Here is a 17,813-nt window from a genome sequence, read left to right as displayed (position 1 = left end):
TAATGTGTTTTTGAAAAAAAAGTTTGGAACAAATGTTTTTTTTTTTTTTTTTCTTATTTTGTGGGACTATACATTAGAGCGTTGTTTATTTCTGATTGAATGAAAGTGTTTCAGTGTTTATTACGAAATCGATTTTATTTTTTCCTTTAAAAAGCAAAGTATAATTCTTTTAGCGGCATCTTATTTTAATCATCTTATCTAAAAAAAAAAAAAAACAAAAAGAATAGAAAAAATAGAAACGAACGTTTATCGTTCGAAACGTTTTTTTTTATCTAGCATCTAACTTTCACTTTCTACGATGTTTAACATTGTTTAGACAAAAAGAAAAGAAGATTAAGTCAAGTAAAGATATAAGAGAGAAACGAGAATTATTTTTTAGAAAATTATTACTTTAATAAATATTCGAAACGACTGTCCTCACTTTAGATACGCAGAACAGGATAATAGTTACTTGTCAGTTACCAGCTGCTTGGCCTGTTTTAACTTATTCTATCCTGTTCTTTTTGATTTAGTAAGGTAAGAGTCGTCCTTTTTGAATATTTATTAAAATAATATTTTTCTAAGAAGGAATACCTGTTCTCTCTTATATTTTTAATTTCCACACTTCTTTTTTTGTCTGGACAAATTTAAATATCATAAGAAGTAAAAATTTGAGAAAAATTGCTTTTCTTTCTTTTGCGTAAAATAAAATTTCGTTTGAAAAGTTATAAAAATTACGATTAAAAAAATTAAGTGAAACCTTGAAAACGTTCGTCGAATCACAAATAAACAATGTTATTACGTTTGTTGTTTCTACCCCGTCTCTTTCCCATAAACAAAAATGATTTACGTTTCAAGCTTACCTTTAAAAAAACACTTATTTCCTGAAGACACTTAAATTTCTCGATATAAAACATTGATCTTGTAAAAAAAAAAATAGATTATGTTTACCAATAATTGCATGAAATGTAACTTTATATACTGTAAGTATCCATGGTTACCATGGAAAGGAGTTATGCAATTAACAGTCGAGTTAACGTTTTAATTAACGTCTCTCTAAAGTATATAATTAAGATTTTTCAATGATTATGAAATCTCTTATTAAGTTAATTATGGAACAGTTCATTGTAAAAGTAGGTATAACATCGATTACGTGTTTTAACGTAGTTTTAAAGAAAGAGAGTAAACGGTATTAACGAAACAAATGATTCAAGAAAATTAGCAACGAATTGTGTTCGACTTTACGATCTCCAAGATTTATAAAATACGAGCGCAACGTTCTCGAACGAATCCAAAGATTAAGTTTCAAAGTAACGACGAAGTCAGCTTTCACGTTTGGCTCAAAGGCTTAGCTTTATTACCTACGTATGTACCTACGTACGTACGTATGTATAATACTTTCTCTCTCTCTCTCTCTCTCTCTCTCTCTCTCTCTCTCTCTCTCTCTCTTTCTTTTTCTCATCTTATTTCTGCAAGTTTGCCAGTACGTTTATACTCACTCACCGTACGCATGAGTTCTTTATATTTTATTTTTCTTCCTTAGTACAGTGTTGCGAATCCATTATTTATCGCTCCCACGTCGCAGATTCGATATCTTGCCAAAGAGTCTTACTGCGGCCTCGTCTTTGATTCATGTAGACTCGCGAACGAGTCTCGAATCCTGAGAATACAAGTGGAAGGAGGAACTGGAAACTCCTCGTACTTCGAGTGCACGGTAAGCTCCATTTCGGAATTTTTATATTTATTTTAGTAATCTCTTCACGTTGTTACATATTTCTTTGAGGCGTGGGAGAGGGGGAGGGGGAAAGAAAAAAGGAAAAATTAAAAAAGAAAGAAAAACGAAAAGAAAAAGAACAAGAAAAAAGGAATAAGTATACAAATAAAGGAGTAAAGAGAAAGAAGAAAAAGAAGAAGAAGAAGAAAAGGAAAAAAAGAAAAAGTTCGAAAATTCAATCGAAAGATAAATCTTATTACGAAGGACCACCGACGTAGTCATTGTGCGTTTGCATGGAAGATTGGAAAATGAACGACGTTTTACTTTTACTTTCTTCCCACGCTTTCTGCACGAACGAGGGATATGCAAGTGTAGAATAAAAAAAGAAAAAAAAAAAGAAAAATTAAATGGAAAGCTACGAAGAATAAACGAGTCGACAGAGAATGAGAGAGAGAGAGAGAGAGAGAGAGAGAGAGAGAGAGAGAGAGAGAGAGAGCACGTACATGTAATATTTTTTTTCAAGCCTCCAATCATTCTTGTTGTTGTCGTCGTCGCATTGCTTGGATATTGCGAATTGTACATCTTCTTCTATCGTCTCCCGCAATGTTCGAGATTTCCTCTTACCTCCTTTCATCTCTCCTTACGTTCGAAGGGAAAAGAAGCAAAGTGGATGATCCGTACGCACAGCCATGTGTTGGACAAGGATCGTTATCGTAAATTGGATCGCATTCCTGAAATCTTGAAATAACCATAAAACGTAGGGAGGCTCCTTTATGGCTCGAGGTTATGGAAAATGTGAAGAAGGGAGTTAGGGATCCGACGAGAGGGAGAAGGGAGCAATGTACGAAGATGCTAACTTCGTTGGATAGCTCTTCCGCAGTGACGAGAAAGAAAGAAAGAAATATTAGAAATATCATCGAATTATTTCCATTAGATCTATCTTAAAATAATAACACATATAGGAAAGTTATATCTCTCGATGTTTACGGAACGATTTTAATAAAAAATAATAGTGAAAGCCTATTAAAATGGACTGAGTCGCACGTGTTACACGTTCAATTTCAAGCAAGCGATGATTGAGATTTTCTTTGGAGAAAGAGAATAAAGAGAAGAAAAGGAGGGATAAAAAAAATGAAAAAGAAAAGAAAGAAATGAAATGAAAAGAACAAGAAGAAGAAAAGGAGGAAAGGAAAAGAAAAAAAAAAGAAAAACAAGAGACAGAGAAAGTCTTTCGTCGTCGGCACAGATGGTGCAGGATGCAGCTCGATTATATAGCATATTTGTATGTACACCTATTATATGTATATGTATATGTATACATACACTAGATGTATATACGTATGATAATAAAAGACGTCTAGTTATTTGCGGTCCTTTCTAATCCTAAAAGAAGAATGACGTCTAACTCGAAAACCAGATCTTCTGGTTCTGTCCTACTTTCCTTCGATCTCTGTTGCGTATATCCGAAAAATATCTCAAAGAAAGAGATAGAGATAAAGAGAAAGAGAGAGAGAGAGAGAGAGAGAGAGAGAGAGAGAGAGAGAGAGAGAGAGAGAGAGAAAGAGAGAGATTCTTAAAAAGTCTTATTCATCGTTAAGCTATCTTTCATCTTCCTTTCTTTCTAAACGACCAAGTTGGTCGGACAAAGTCTTCTGACCCAAACTCGAAATTACCGGAGAACACTGACCTACATATTTTAGTCGGAGAAACGGTTTTAACTAAAACCATCAGAAATTTTTCAACGATATAAATCCAAGCAATTCAAACGAAAGCGACATTGGAAATGTTCTCTAAATATTCTTTAAAAAATCATCGATAAAAGATATTGTATCGTACGGTATCGTGCTTCACTTCAAGATAACTTTCACTCGATTCGTTTCTAGTATATGGTTTAAGAAAAGCATAGATTATCCGATAAGAGAAAAAGAGAGAGAGAGAGAGAGAGAGAGAGAGAGAGAGAGAGAGAGAGAGAGAGAGAGAGAGAGAGAAATTAGAAAACGACTGTCAGACGAAACAACAAGAAAGTTTAAAGTTTACTTATCCTACTATGTTCGAGTAATAGATAAGTAGTTACTTACATATAAGCACTTTGACAATTTTTTAATAATACATTTTCCAATCGAGTGTTATTAAAGACAAGTTTGTCGATATTTTCGAGAGTGGTAGATGTTAATTATCAAAGACTATCAGAAACGAGAATCATCGTATTTAAAGTCTCACTCATGTTTTATCTTGTAAAGGTACTGGTAAGTACAAGGCGCTTTCACCCTCCGCTTCATCGTGCACCTGCTAAAGAGACGACCTCCGGCCAGTCGCGAAACGAATCTCGAGAGTAAAGAGATCTATTATGAAGAAAGTTCATCAACCCGGACTCGACTGAAATATTTTATCTTTTATTTCTTTTTATTTTTTACAGCGACTAATTTTAAACAACTTTTTTCTTTTTTTTCCTTTTTTTATTTTTTGTTAACGTTTAATGTTAAAGAATCTTATTAATATAAAAATCCTTATGAAAAATATAAATAATAATAATAATAATAATAATAATAATAATAATAATAATAATAATAATAATAATAGTAAAATGATAGCGATTAGGATTCTTTAAAAGAAAGAATGAAAGACTTGTTTCACACAAAGAGAATGAAGAGTAGATATAGGAAGGAGCAGGAAGAGAGTGGCCGACTTCTTCTTTTTCTTCTTCTTCTACTTCTTCCTTCTTCTTCCTTCTTCTTCTTCCTCGGTAGTCGAAGCATCACAAGGCATGTGCCTCGTATCTCGACGATGCTTAACTATGTACTACGTTCCGGTTTTCTCGGTCACGGCTAAGCGAACGAAACATCTTTTTCTGTGAGAGAGATTCTCCTTCCGTTGGACAAAATTATCAATTCGTAATGGAACGACCTTAAATATAACATCTTCCATCTGGTTCATTGCAAACAACGAGCATGAATTTTATGAACGATCGAAGCGAAAACGAGCGTCGTACTTCTTTCTCGTTCTTCATTTTCCTTTTTGTTTTCTTCTTTTCTATTTTTTTCCTTCTCTTTTTTTTTTTTTAATTTTTTTCTCTCATAAAATTTAGTCCAACGAAGAAGTTAAATAAACAAGGATGACAAGGCGAAAACGAGCGTAAACTTTTTTCGTAAAGTTTCATTCTGACGAAAAAGTTCAAAATACGGTCAAATATCTAGTTTGTGCGATCGTGTTTGTAGAAAGACAAAAAACAACATCTTTCTTTTATCTTCGAAAAGAAAGGAAAAAAAAAGAAAAAGAAAAAGGATTATAAAAGCAATCGTATATGAGTAAACGATATCGAGTGTTAAAAGTTTGGCGCGCTTGAGAATGTTTATGTTACGAGAAAAAGTGTTAACGTGGCTCCCGCGTAGACACGACATAGAGGGGAACGAATCTTCTTCTTCTTCTTCTTCTTCTTCTTCTTTCTTTTCTTTTCCTTTTTCTTTCTCTTTCTGATCCACCTCCCCTAGGTTACACCTCCACTACCATCACCACCACCTCTACCATCTGCTATCAAGAGACTGAAAGTCCGAGCTCGCGAGTTTCGCGCCGTTGGAAGAAGAGATCAGTAGTAAACCATTCGACGAAGTCGGTTGAATTTTGACCTCGATAGGAAACAGGTGTACAAAGATTCGTGTTCGCGAATTATACGATAAATTGATAAATTATAAGGAACGATCATAGCTCTACCTAGTGATCATTGCGTGTGTATATCGAGTGAGAAAATCATCGATCTCTATAGATCGATCTTCCGAGAGAGAGAAAGATTAAAAATTCTGTAGCTGAGATGAAAATACGTTCGCTTATAATTTTGGTAAGGAATTTATTTTGATATTGCAAAAGACAGAAGAGAAAGAAATAGTAAGAAGAGAAAAAAAAAAGAGAGGGAAGAAAAAATATTACAATAACCGATAGAATTAATATGATAAAATTAATTAGCCGTGGAACGTATCGTTTACGATATATAAACATTTTCTCAGGATCGATGTTCTTAAACAAGAAATAATATTATTTACCTTTTTCTGAAGGAAATAATCACGGAAGCGAAACGAAATCGTGCCGTGACGAAACGAGACTTTAAATAGTAACAATTTTCCAGTCGTCGAATCGATTAACTCAGCAAAGGTAACAAATTGCAAAAGGGTGGTTGAACGTCCCCTTGAACGGATTTGCACTTGTCTCGGTCGACTTTTATCTCGATAAAGTGGAACAACCTTTACCGTGGCCTTGATCCGAGGAAGCCGGTAGAACGAGGAAAAGTAATAGAACGTTCGTTTATGCCGGAATACCGAGTTCCCTCTCAGGAGAAAGGTTCATTAACGTCATCTGCATACTTCCTCTCTCTTTCTCGGCTATTAAAAGAGAAAGATCGAAACTACTTGCTGCTTAAAAATGGCAATAACGGGATAAATAAAAAAAAAAAGAAAAGAAAAGAAGAGACAAGAAAAAAAAAGAAAGAAGAATTCGTTCGAATGACGATCATGAAAATGATTTCAGTGAAATCGTTGTCGACCTCTGCGCGTCCTTCTTTTTTCATTTTTTTTTTTTTTACATCTCCTTCCTTCTTGTCTTGCACGGATGCTTACTGGGTCAACGTCGATTACAAACGCGTAGAACGGGATGAAAAATGGCTTCGTGGAGAAACATAGTTTCCTATTTTATGGCGATTTCACGACGTATAATAGATGTAAACTTATCGTATTAGTCTATAAGATCCATCTACACTGCGAAATGTTAATCGTGAATAGCTTCGATAAGGCAGCTGTTATAACTTTAGTATAGCACTTTGTGTAGGACGTCTATTTGGAACGGCAGTGTGAGAAACTTACGAGAGAACCTGTTATATTCGAGACTGAGAAAGAGAGAGAGAGAGAGAGAGAGATAGGTAAGTGGGCGGAAGTAAATATAGATAAACTAGATATTTCGAGATTCGATTCTTACATGCGAAAATGATGAATGAATTTTTTCTATCTATTTACAACAATAAAGCAAGAAACTTACGAGAGAAATTGTTAGACTCGAGACTAAGAAAGAGAGAGATAGAGACAGAGAAATATATAGGCGAAGTTGAGTATAGGTGAATGGGACATTTTGAGATTCAATATTTATATACATAAATGAAAAATTATTTTATATAATTGTTTAAAATTATAGAATAAGAAATTTAAGTTGTAAGAGAATCAGTTGTATTCAAAAGAGAAAGAAAGAGAGAGAGAGAGAGAGAGAGAGAGAGAGAGAGAGAAATATCTATATAAAACAGAATATAGATGAACAGGATGTTTTGAAATTCGATATTTATATAAAAAGTTTTTAATTAATTTTATTTTAAATATTTAAAACAGCAAAATGAAAAAGTTAAATTAGAATCTGTTGTACTCTAAAGGAAGATGAAGAGAGAGAAAAAGAGAGGGAGAGAGAGGGAGAGAGAGAGAGAGAGAGAGATAAATAGAATATAAATGTACAGAACATTTCGAGATTCAATACTTATATAAATAAATGAAGAATTAATTTTATCTAGCTATTTAGAACAATAGAAGGAATAACTTAAGTGAGAAACTGTTGTACTCAAAATAGAAAAAGAGAGAGAGAGAAGAGAGAGATATATGAGTAGAAGTGAATACAAGTAAACAGAACATTTTAAGCATTAATACTTACATACATAAATGAAGAATTAATTTTATCTAACTATTTAGAACAATAGAGTGAGAAATATAAGCGAGAGTCTGTGTTCCAAAGTAAGAGAGAGAGAGAGAGAGAGAGATAGAGAGAGAGAGAGAGAGAGAGAGAGAGAGAGAGAGAGAGAGAGAGAGAGAGAGAAAGAAATATGTAAGCGGAAGAGAATATAGGTAATCTGAATATTTCAAGATTCAATCTTTACATGTGAAAATAATGAATAAACTTTTTTCTAGCTATTTAGAACAATAGAAGGAGAAACTTACAAGTGAACTTATTACATTCAAAAGTGAAAGAGAGAGAAAGAGAGAGAAGTACATTGACGAAATTGAATACGAATGAACGGGACATTTTGGGCTTCAATATTTCTATACAAAAATGATGAATTCATTTTATTCAGTTATGTAGAATAATAAGGAGATAAATTTAAATGAGAACCTGTTGTACTTAAAAGAGAGAAAAGAGAGAGAGAGAGAGAGAGAGAGAGAGAGAGAGAGAGAGAGAGATAGTGAAATGCATGGGCGGAACTGAATACAGGTGAACAAGTCTGTTTAGGTTGAGATACTTACATGCAAAAATGACGAATGAATTTTATCTAGCTATTTAAAACGGCAGAGTGAGATACTTACGAGAGAACCTGTTATATTCTTGACTGAAAGAGAGAAAAAGAGAGAGAAAGAGAGAGAGAGAGGAGAGAAATACGTGGGCGGAAGTGAATATAGGTAAACTGGATATTTCGAGATTCAATTTTTACATGCGGAAACAACGAAAGAATTTTTATCCAGTTATTTAGAACAATAGGGCGAGAAATTTACGAGTGAACCTGTTACATTCGAGAGTAAAAAAGAAACAAAGAAAGAAATACGTGGGCGAAACTGAATGTAGGTGAACAGAACATTTTGTAGTTCAATACTTGTATACAAAAATTATGTATAAGTTTTATTTAACTATTTAAAACAATAGAGAAAGAAATTTACGTGAGAACGCATTGTACTCAAAAAAGAGAGAGAGAGAGAGAGAGAGAGAAATACGTGGGTGAAATACTGAGTACAGGTGAAAAGATCATTTTAAAATACAATATTTATATATAAACATGACGGATTAATTATATCTGACTATTTAGAACAATAGGACAAGAAACTTAAATGAGAATCAGTTGTACTCAAAAAGAGAATATATATATATATATATATATATATATATATATATATATATATATATATATATATATATAGAGTGAGAGAGATAGAGAAAGAGAGACAGAAAGAGATTTTGAAAAATCGAATATAAATGAAATCACATTTTGTGTCGTCCAATATTAGAAAAAATGGCGAAGAAATTTTTTCTAAATTATTTCTAAATAAATGAAATTATATATATATATATATATATATATATATATATATATAATATTACATAAATATTTTAACTGAGATATAGTTAGTCAAAAGAGAATATAAAAGAGTTTAATGGGAACTCTTTCGCAGTTTTTTCAGATCGTATAATACTAAACTCGTATAGTCAGTGGTAACTTGTTGCTGGGCATCCTCAGAAATGAAAAAGATTCCTCTTCGCGATAATCTTAAGTTAGCTGGAAAACTAGTAGCTAATGCTATATAAACCGAGCTTCCTCTTACAGATAACTGTTACGTCTCCGCACGTAATACTATCTTGCGCACGCGCTACAATTGTTCCTTCTTCTCGAGGAAGTTGCATCGTCTCTAATTGTGCCTTGAAATCATTTCTTAATTAAAACCACTGGAATATATTAGTTTATCCTTTCTTGTTTCTTTCACCTTGTTAATATTCCGAAACGCTTGTCGTGTGATATCGCAATTGTCCCTTTTTTTCTTTTTTCTATTTTCGTTTCGTTTTTTTTTCTTGTTTTCCATACGATCTTAGATAATTCAAGATTTTCTTTTAAAGATTAGAACGCACAATCTATATATCTTTCGAGAACGAATATTTTCTAATGCGTACTTTCACGCGCACATATCAAACGTATCTAGAATTCCAGGCTGTCTATTAAATACGAAGAATCTTATACGGCACGCGCTCGTTCGATGTAATAAATGATTTTTACTCGTAGAGATCTCTAAACCTGGTAAGGTAAAAAAAAAAAAGAAGAAGAAAAAAGGAAAAAATAACAACATTGCTTTCCGTTTCACTCTCTAGACGGTCGTACTACTATCCTCGTTTAACGTCGACTCGAAGGAGGATCAGAAAGACGATGGAATCTACGAGGATAAAAATCCAACAAAAGAGGACGTTTCTGTTTCTTCGACGATCAACGAGGAGCAAATTAGTGTCAAGAACAGGACCGATAAAGTACGAGACATAGTGAAATCCGTGAGTAAGCAATAAAATAAAAAGGAAAAAAAAAGCATAGGAGATTTCTTCATCTGAAATAACATACGAGTGTGATTACTTTTCATCTAGACGTTATCGCGAATGAAATCATTTTTTTAATAATTATCATTGATTATTCATTGTTTTCGAAATTGAATGATGATTGATTAATCATTTTTTTCATTGACTATATTCAATTCTTATCGCTCCAAGAATATCATTATGTTTGCTAATTTTAAAGAAGTTTTCTTAATTTTAACAACAGCTTAATATTAAAAATGTTTATAAATACTTTGTAAAATCAACTGATAACGATAATAATAATAATAATAATCTTTATAACAATAATATTATTATATATAATATAATATATTATTATGTAATATATGTTACATAATAATAATGTATTTAATATTATTATTATTATTATTAATAAAAAATACAATTTGCAGTATTAATATAGGTTGATAAGGTTGAAAATTGATAAGAATGAACTAAAAAAATCAAGGTCCACTCACTTATTAATTTCAAGTACTTTTATCAAGGTACTTTAATTCTTATCTCTCCAAGAATATTATGGTATATTTCCTAGTCAACTTTAACGAAAGTTTGTAAAGTTTAATGATAGTTGTTTATTATTGAAAATGTTTATAAATACTATGACGACAATAATGATAATGATGATGATGATAATAAAATTATCATATTATATATATTATATAATAATAATATAATATACATTATTAAAAAAATATATTTGGTGATATTACTAAAAATTCAATCGATAAGGATTGAATAAATAAAAAAGAGAAAAGTCAACTTGACTGACTTATCAATTTCACTTTTAAAGGCCCTGAAAGTGACCGAGAAGAGGGAACAGATCGGTCAGGTAATACCAATAATACGTAATATGTCGGTACGACAAAAATTACTTATGGCGAGATTAATTTCAAAGAGAATAAACGATAACGAAACAACACCGTCTTCTGCAACCGTGGATGCTCGATCTCTGTTTGGCGACAATGATAACAACAGAAGGAACGCCTCGAGAGCTTTGATGTTGCCTATCAGTGCAGATATTGCAAGGATCATTTCCGACGATATTTCTGGAGACGAGATGGAAGAGGATGAAGAAGAGGAGATGGAAGAGGATGAAATTGTGAAGGAAGAAGTTGAGAAGAACGAGAAAGATGAGGATGCAAAGGACGAGGAGGAGGGGAAGGAGAAAAAAAAGGATGAGGAGGTAAAGACCGAGAAGGAAAAAGAAGAAGAAGAAGAGGATGGGAAGGAAACTGCAGAGGAATTACCAAAGGTAATTTAAACTTTCTTAATTAACGCGATATGGATAATAATCGTTATTATGAAATCGCGCCTTCTTTATTTTTTTTCTTTTTGTTGTTTCTCTCTCTCTCTCTCTCTCTCTCTCTCTCTCTCTCTCTCTCCTCTCTCTTTCTGTCTCTCTCTCTTTCTTTTTTTCTGTTTTCTTTCTCTTTTCTTTTTTTCAATGTGAATTCCACGCAACTTGTTACGTTACGGCGTCGGAGGTGGAAGTAATCTGATACTATGCCATCCTGTCGCTCTTTGAGATGTCATAAAACGTTTTCTTTTTAAACATTAATAAGAGAAAAGAAAAAAGAGAAAAAAAAAAACAAGAAACATTTTATTCCTTTGAGAATGGATCGTTTTAATTCAGCAAGATGTCTATCGATATTAGAATCAACAGTATAAACGAATTAACACATTTCTCCGAGAGAGTTTTTCGTTTTATACTTTCACGCGAAGTTCGCGTTTGCCATGCATAATCGCAATGCCTCATAAAACTTCTCTGGACGTAGCAATTAAAGAAAGAGAAAGAGAGAGAGAGAGAGAGAAAGAGAGACAAAGAGAGAGAGAGAGAGAGAGAGAGAGAGAGAGAGAAAGGGAATAAAAAAGAAAATAAAAAGATAAAAGAGAAAAAGAACGAAACAAATCTATGTATGTTCTTATTTCCTGAGATAATTTTCTCTAACTAAAAGAAATATACAATTAGCGCATGACGGGTGAATACGAAAGTGCAATCGCAACATCGTAAACGCGGACTATCTCGATATTTGAATATCTCGAAGAGATCGAGAAGGTTTACGTTAATTTTAATGATCCCTTTGAAATCGATCTTCGTCTCTTTTCCTTCTTCTCGTTTTTTCTTCCTTCCCTTTTTTTATTTTTAATTTAATTTTGTCGGATGTTCAAGGCACAAGAGTTGCGATCGGCAAGACCTGTCCCAAGAAGACGACCCTTTTATCGGATGCCGCCGCCTCCACCGGTGAATCTATCAACGAGAAGACCGTCTTCTCTTAACAGAAGAAACGTTTATGCAGGTCGGTCTATTCTATCCTTCTATCCGTTGTGAATAAAAAAAAAAAAAGGAAAAAAGAAAGAAAAGAAGAAAAAAAAGAGAAATAAAAGTCTCGTCGATGTCATCATTTCCTGGCAAACGATTATCCAAACGAGATAAGGAAAATCGGATCTTTCGCTTTTGCAGATCCACCGAGAACGTCTCCATTGAGACCATCGAGAAAACCTTCCGAGCCAAAGAGGGTTCCCACGGATAAGGAATGTACTTTCTTTTCTAAAACCGTATGCCTCGAGGCTACGGATTATCCGCAGTAAGTACGATAATGTATGATATTATTTAAACGTTAAGATTGACTTTTATTTTTATTATCGTTTAGTTTTATTTTCTTTTTCGTTTCCTCTCTTTTCATTTTTATACTCTATTAAAGCGAAGCGATAACGAGGAGCTTGAGAAACAACAAAGACATGGTGTCAGCTTTGTTGACCGATTACAAGGTACAAGAGGGAAGATTCGACGATCATTCTTCGCCTAGCCCTTTTGAAAATCGATACGAAAATCGATTTGAGAATCGTTACGAGAGTAATGAAATTAAAAGGTAAATTTAAATAATATATATATATATATATATATATATATATATATATATATACATGAATATTAATCGCGTGACTATTATCTACTATCTGAAAACTTCTTTGCGTGTTCTCAATACATTCTATTTTTTTTATCAGCAAATCTATCGCATAGTTAAATAGCGTTATAACGTAAGTGATAATTTAACGAGCACAATGATGCTTTAGAAATCGGGAGACACGGAAGGATTGAAAACAAAAAAAGAAAGAAAAGAAAAAGAAAAAGGAAAAGAATTTTTTCTTAATCGAGTGAGAACAATTTCAGTGTATATTTCACGTCGTTCAATTAACTTTCACCATTTTCAAATGCAATCCATCGATCGAAAGAAAACACACTAGACATACATATACGATCGATTATACAGTTTCGTAAATGCGATAAATGTGAACGTCGAATAATAAATTTCTTTCTTTAGATCGGACAATCCATTCGATAACGTTGAAGAAGGATTCACATGCCCGTCTACGGTTAAATATGCACGTCCACAATTGGCTAGAGCAGCATCTGGAATTTGGAAATACATAATAAATACAGGAGAGCATACTCAAACGTTACGTTTGGAGAAGTGTTCGTAAGTGTTGATCCTTATTTAAAAGAAAATTATCGTTTTAAACGAATAATCAGAAAATGAAACATAATTGATCAAAATAACGATATCGTATCTTTCATTTCAGAAATACTCGAAGTAGTTGTTCCTTCATATCGGAGAACTATCGTTCTTCCTGCGTGCAAGTTTACAATTATCATCGATTGTTAACATGGGATTCGAAATTAGGTCTTCATATGGATATATTCAAGGTACCTACTTGTTGCAGTTGTCACGTTCATGGTTATTCCGAAATATTTCCACCGCATGAAAAAGATCCGCCGCCGAAACCGAAAGAAAAATTTCCTGGTGCTGAATTTGTTACCAATAACGAGTCAAAGGACGATTATCCGGAATTGAGCAAACCTAATCATAATTACGTCAGTAAATACAACAATCCAAGTTCGAGCTACGATTCGAATATCGGTACATTCCACGAAAATTTTTTGACATTAACGAGATATCACGATGGATGTTGCCAAAACAAACATTTTCCAGGATTATCCAGTAACAAAAGACCAGTGATCGAAACTTCGTCGACCAGCCGACCTAGTTTCACACTTCCTGGACGAACCAGAGCAAAGGGACCCTCGACCATTCACAGACCCTTTGATAAATTACCTCAACAACATGCACCCAATACTAGAGCTCCTGGATACATTGGACCATTGAACAAGGGACACTCTTCTAGACCTACTAGACACAGACCACCGTTCAGAAGGGAGTCTCTTCAAATGGAAGAATTCTCTGATAATCCTAATAATAGCTCGTTGAACAGGTTAGTCATATCATTAAAAAGGAAAATATAAAGTGTTCTCTGGAAAGTTTGTACTGATGATTAATTAACCCAGGTATATCAAATGCTCTTGAAACTCTTTTCATTTTTTATCACTCTCTTTCTTCCTTTTTCTCTCTCACAGTTTTTTTTCTTTTTTTTTTTCATAAATTTAATATCTATTTTATTTGATAAACTGTATAATGTTGGTTTCTCTTGATAACTGTCTTGATTTTATCATCATCATTGTTAGAAAGTCTTCTCAAGTGTTCTAGATTTTTTAAATTGAAATTCCCAGATGTAAACATTGCAAATCATTTTCTAACATCCGTTTAACTAAATCATCATTCTCATAAACGACAAAAATCTATTTTATCAATTGCGTTGCACATTTTTGCCTTTTTTGTAATAGAAAAACATTTAAAAAAAACGGACTTTGTTATTTTCCATTTTCGATTGACATACAAATTGAAATAATAAATTACAAAAAAAAAGAAATATATTAAAACATTATTACTTCAATGCCACGTTTCAATATATATACTTAATACACGTTTAATATCGTTATACACGTTTTACAGATATGTTTCGACATACGTGAAGAAGTGACACGAATCTTCTGGACAAGTCGATACACCGGGTGTCTCATTTTAAACGATCCAAATATATATTTTAAATATCTTTAAACGAGCCAAATATTTCTGATACTATCGAATTTTATAAACAAACGTTTTAAACAAAAGTTGTGAAATTTATAAAAAACAAATGTAATATTTATTGCAGCTACTTCGCAGAGGATGCAGTTAGGCGACAGATATAAAAATACTATAGTCACAGTATTTTTGTTCTTTTAATAAAGATCGATATTTTAAGCTTAACAATTGTTTTAGAAAATATCAATACAAATTCAACGAACATCTGTAGTATATCTTTTCATTGATATTTCATCAAGTTATAATAACTATAGTTATTTAATTATAAACCCAGATCGCAGTCATATATCACAAATCATAAATTATAAAACATTATAAATCACAAATGTTCGATAAAATTTTGGTGAAAACATATTCGTTGGATTCGTATCGATATTCTCTATCACTTTTGTCAAATTTAAAATATCGATTTCGATTAAAAAAAATCGTTTTGAATTTTGTATCTTGTGAATAACTTTTTCTATGAAATAGCTTCAGCAAATATTACATTTCTCATTTTAAATCTCAAAACTTTTATTTGAATCATTTCTTTATAAAATAGAAAATCAAAGATATTTGGCTGGATTATTTAAAATGAGATAATTGGTATAACAAATTTGATTTGTGTCAAAAAAATGAATCATTTTTCTTTGTGTAGATATAGTCAACCGTACGATCAAGATACAAACGCTTCTACCAGATTACAAAATGGTGGCTTCGACGAAGAGTATCAAGAACCTCCAAGACGAATCAATTATAACTATCATCCGATCTTAGATTTCTTTAAACCGGAAGCATCGATGTTGCAATCTTCGGAAATCAAATTCCCATTGCAATTGTCCGATGTTCCAAACGATTCGAATTCTTGGAAACCAATGTTAACATCTTAGAATATCTCGTTATCTTTTATCAGTACCTGACGCATCGTTCTTTCGTAAAGAATTGTAATTATCTTCTTTTCTATTTGTTATTTATCAAAATTCATGATCGATCCGAACGATCGTGTATTATATAAAGAGTAGATGTATAAATTTTGTTAAAAACTAAAAATTTTTAAATATATGTACATATGTATGTAAATCAAATATATATATATATATATATATATATATATATATATATATATATTTATGCGATAACGAATATGATTCTCAATGATGAATTCGTGCTTAAATATCGGAATACAGTATTATATTCGTTCGCATTAATGTATCTTTTATTAAAGATGACTTTTATCATATTATAACGAGTCATCTTAGATAAATAATCGATCGTTTGTAACCGTTTTTTATATTTATTATTATATATTGTTGTACTCTTTATTTATACGTTAACTTTAAGAAAATAAAATAAATTATCATAGCCCTATACCTATTTGTGTGTGTGTGTGTATATATATATTGTGTATATATATATATATATATATATATATATATATATATAAAATATATATATTCGTTGAAAATAAAATTCTAGGTGATTATCCAAAACAAAAAAGATTAGAGAAAGATGATTGTTAAACTTGAATTTGATAAATTCTTCGAAATCGTCGACGACTTCTACTCGTTAACGTTGAAAGAAGGTTACACTTATTTTTATTTCACTCGAATAAAAACAAGAAGCGAATCTCTCTCCGTGGAAAAAGGAGCAATCGAAATATTTGAAATATCGTGAGACCAAATAGACAGAATGCGAGGCGATTTACTAGACTCGGTCGTCCGTGAATCGTTTGTCTCGGCAAAAGCTATTATCTGACTCCTAACCGTGTCGATTCGCGAAGCGTGACGACTCCATGCAGCATGCGTTTCGACTTTCTTCCTTCGACCGAAACTTCTAAAGAACTATTATGGAACCTTCCCTGTGGAACGCTTCAGCTAAGAGTTCATAGTACCTTGAATCATGTGGTATGAACTCATTAGCACGTTGTCTGCCAACGCTTATATAAAGGGTGTCCCGTTTAAATCCAACAAAAATTGGAATATCTCGTGAAAAACTGAACCTATCAAAAGAATTTTTTACAAATTTTTTTGATATGAAGGTATTATATGGGATCGATTATATGGGGCCAATTTTTTTGTAGGTTAAATGGTGGGGGAAATTTCGAAGTTACATGAATTTTTTTTATACGAAAATATATATTCTTATTTTCACGGCTTCTTTTCAAAGAATGAAACGAATTCAATAATATGCGATACGAGGTATTTTATTATTGTAAAACGTGATAAATTATATAATAAATTAATGAGTCACAAAGGAATATAATCACGTATCGCTGGTTGCCTGTCAATAGGCTGCATGTTGCATTCAAAAGGCCGAAGTTCTTATGAAACATATTTTGTTTACTTAAATCTGAGAAGCATAAAGAAAAAATATTGTTTACTATAGTATTATGCATTGTAATAATGCAATGCATAATATAATATAGTATTATATATTGTATTATGTATAATATTATATTATATTGTATAATACTGCATTATATTATGGCGTTATTTTTATAAAAAAATATATATTTGTACAATTAAGAGATACGATGTATATACTATGTATTATTAACAAAAGTGAAAATAAAAATGTTTCATGTGAAAAAAAACAAACGTGTTTTTAATTAAATTGTATCATTATTTTCCTCACCTAAACAACTGATTCTTTTATTTTAAATTCTGGAGAATGCGGAAATTTTTCCCGCAAATCGAGGATTGTATCAGGATCACATAATTCCAGAAGAGGTGGCAAGTACTCGCATACCACCTCCTACTAACTCATTCTCTCCTGTTCAAAGATTCAAATTCTGGAGAACGCAGAAATTTTTCCCGCAAAGCGAGGTTTGTATCAGGATCACATGATTCCAGAAGAGGTGGCACGTTCGCGCGTACCACCTCCTACTAACTCATTCTCTCCTGTTCAAAAATTCAAATTCTGGAGAACGCGGAAAGTTTTCCCGCAAAGCGAGGTTTGTATCAGGATCACATGATTCCAGAAGAGGTAGCACGTTCACTCTTACTACCTCCTACTAACTCATTCTCTCCTGTTCAAAAATTCAAATTCTGGAGAACGCG

At 32.3% G+C, this 17,813-nt stretch overlaps 1 protein-coding gene and 1 long non-coding RNA gene across 2 annotated transcripts; one reads left to right on the top strand and one right to left on the bottom strand.

Annotated features, from left to right (window-relative positions):
• The first annotated feature begins 5,116 nt into the window (after positions 1 to 5,116).
• On the top strand, positions 5,117 to 15,770 carry LOC122628647. Its single transcript, XM_043811119.1, has 10 exons — positions 5,117 to 5,525; positions 9,560 to 9,733; positions 10,584 to 11,045; positions 11,964 to 12,090; positions 12,255 to 12,378; positions 12,496 to 12,663; positions 13,117 to 13,272; positions 13,376 to 13,713; positions 13,786 to 14,065; positions 15,413 to 15,770. Exons 1-10 carry the CDS (start codon positions 5,499 to 5,501, stop codon positions 15,642 to 15,644), a joined length of 2,088 nt encoding a protein of 695 aa, XP_043667054.1. The 5' UTR covers positions 5,117 to 5,498; the 3' UTR covers positions 15,645 to 15,770.
• LOC122628648 lies at positions 12,920 to 13,995 on the bottom strand. Its single transcript, XR_006327087.1, has 3 exons — positions 13,909 to 13,995; positions 13,508 to 13,653; positions 12,920 to 13,205 (listed from the first exon to the last, which is right to left on the bottom strand). It is a non-coding gene; the product is annotated as an uncharacterized LOC122628648 (long non-coding RNA).
• Positions 15,771 to 17,813: the final 2,043 nt, after the last annotated feature.

This window comes from Vespula pensylvanica, chromosome 4 (assembly GCF_014466175.1).
Source record: "Vespula pensylvanica isolate Volc-1 chromosome 4, ASM1446617v1, whole genome shotgun sequence".
In the NCBI taxonomy this organism is placed as follows: Eukaryota; Metazoa; Arthropoda; class Insecta; order Hymenoptera; family Vespidae; genus Vespula; species Vespula pensylvanica.
The sequence above is the reverse complement of the archived record's forward strand: the minus strand, read 5'-3'. Positions and strand labels throughout refer to the sequence as shown.

What these genes read in the sequence shown, in the direction of transcription:
- LOC122628647 (XM_043811119.1), top strand. Translation starts at nt 5,499, where the DNA reads ATGAAAATACGTTCGCTTATAATTTTG. An exon ending in CAGAAGAAACGTTTATGCAG is followed by an intron (nt 12,091 to 12,254) that starts GTCGGTCTATTC and finishes TCGCTTTTGCAG; the next exon opens with ATCCACCGAGAACGTCTCCA. An exon ending in GAGGCTACGGATTATCCGCA is followed by an intron (nt 12,379 to 12,495) that starts GTAAGTACGATA and finishes ACTCTATTAAAG; the next exon opens with CGAAGCGATAACGAGGAGCT.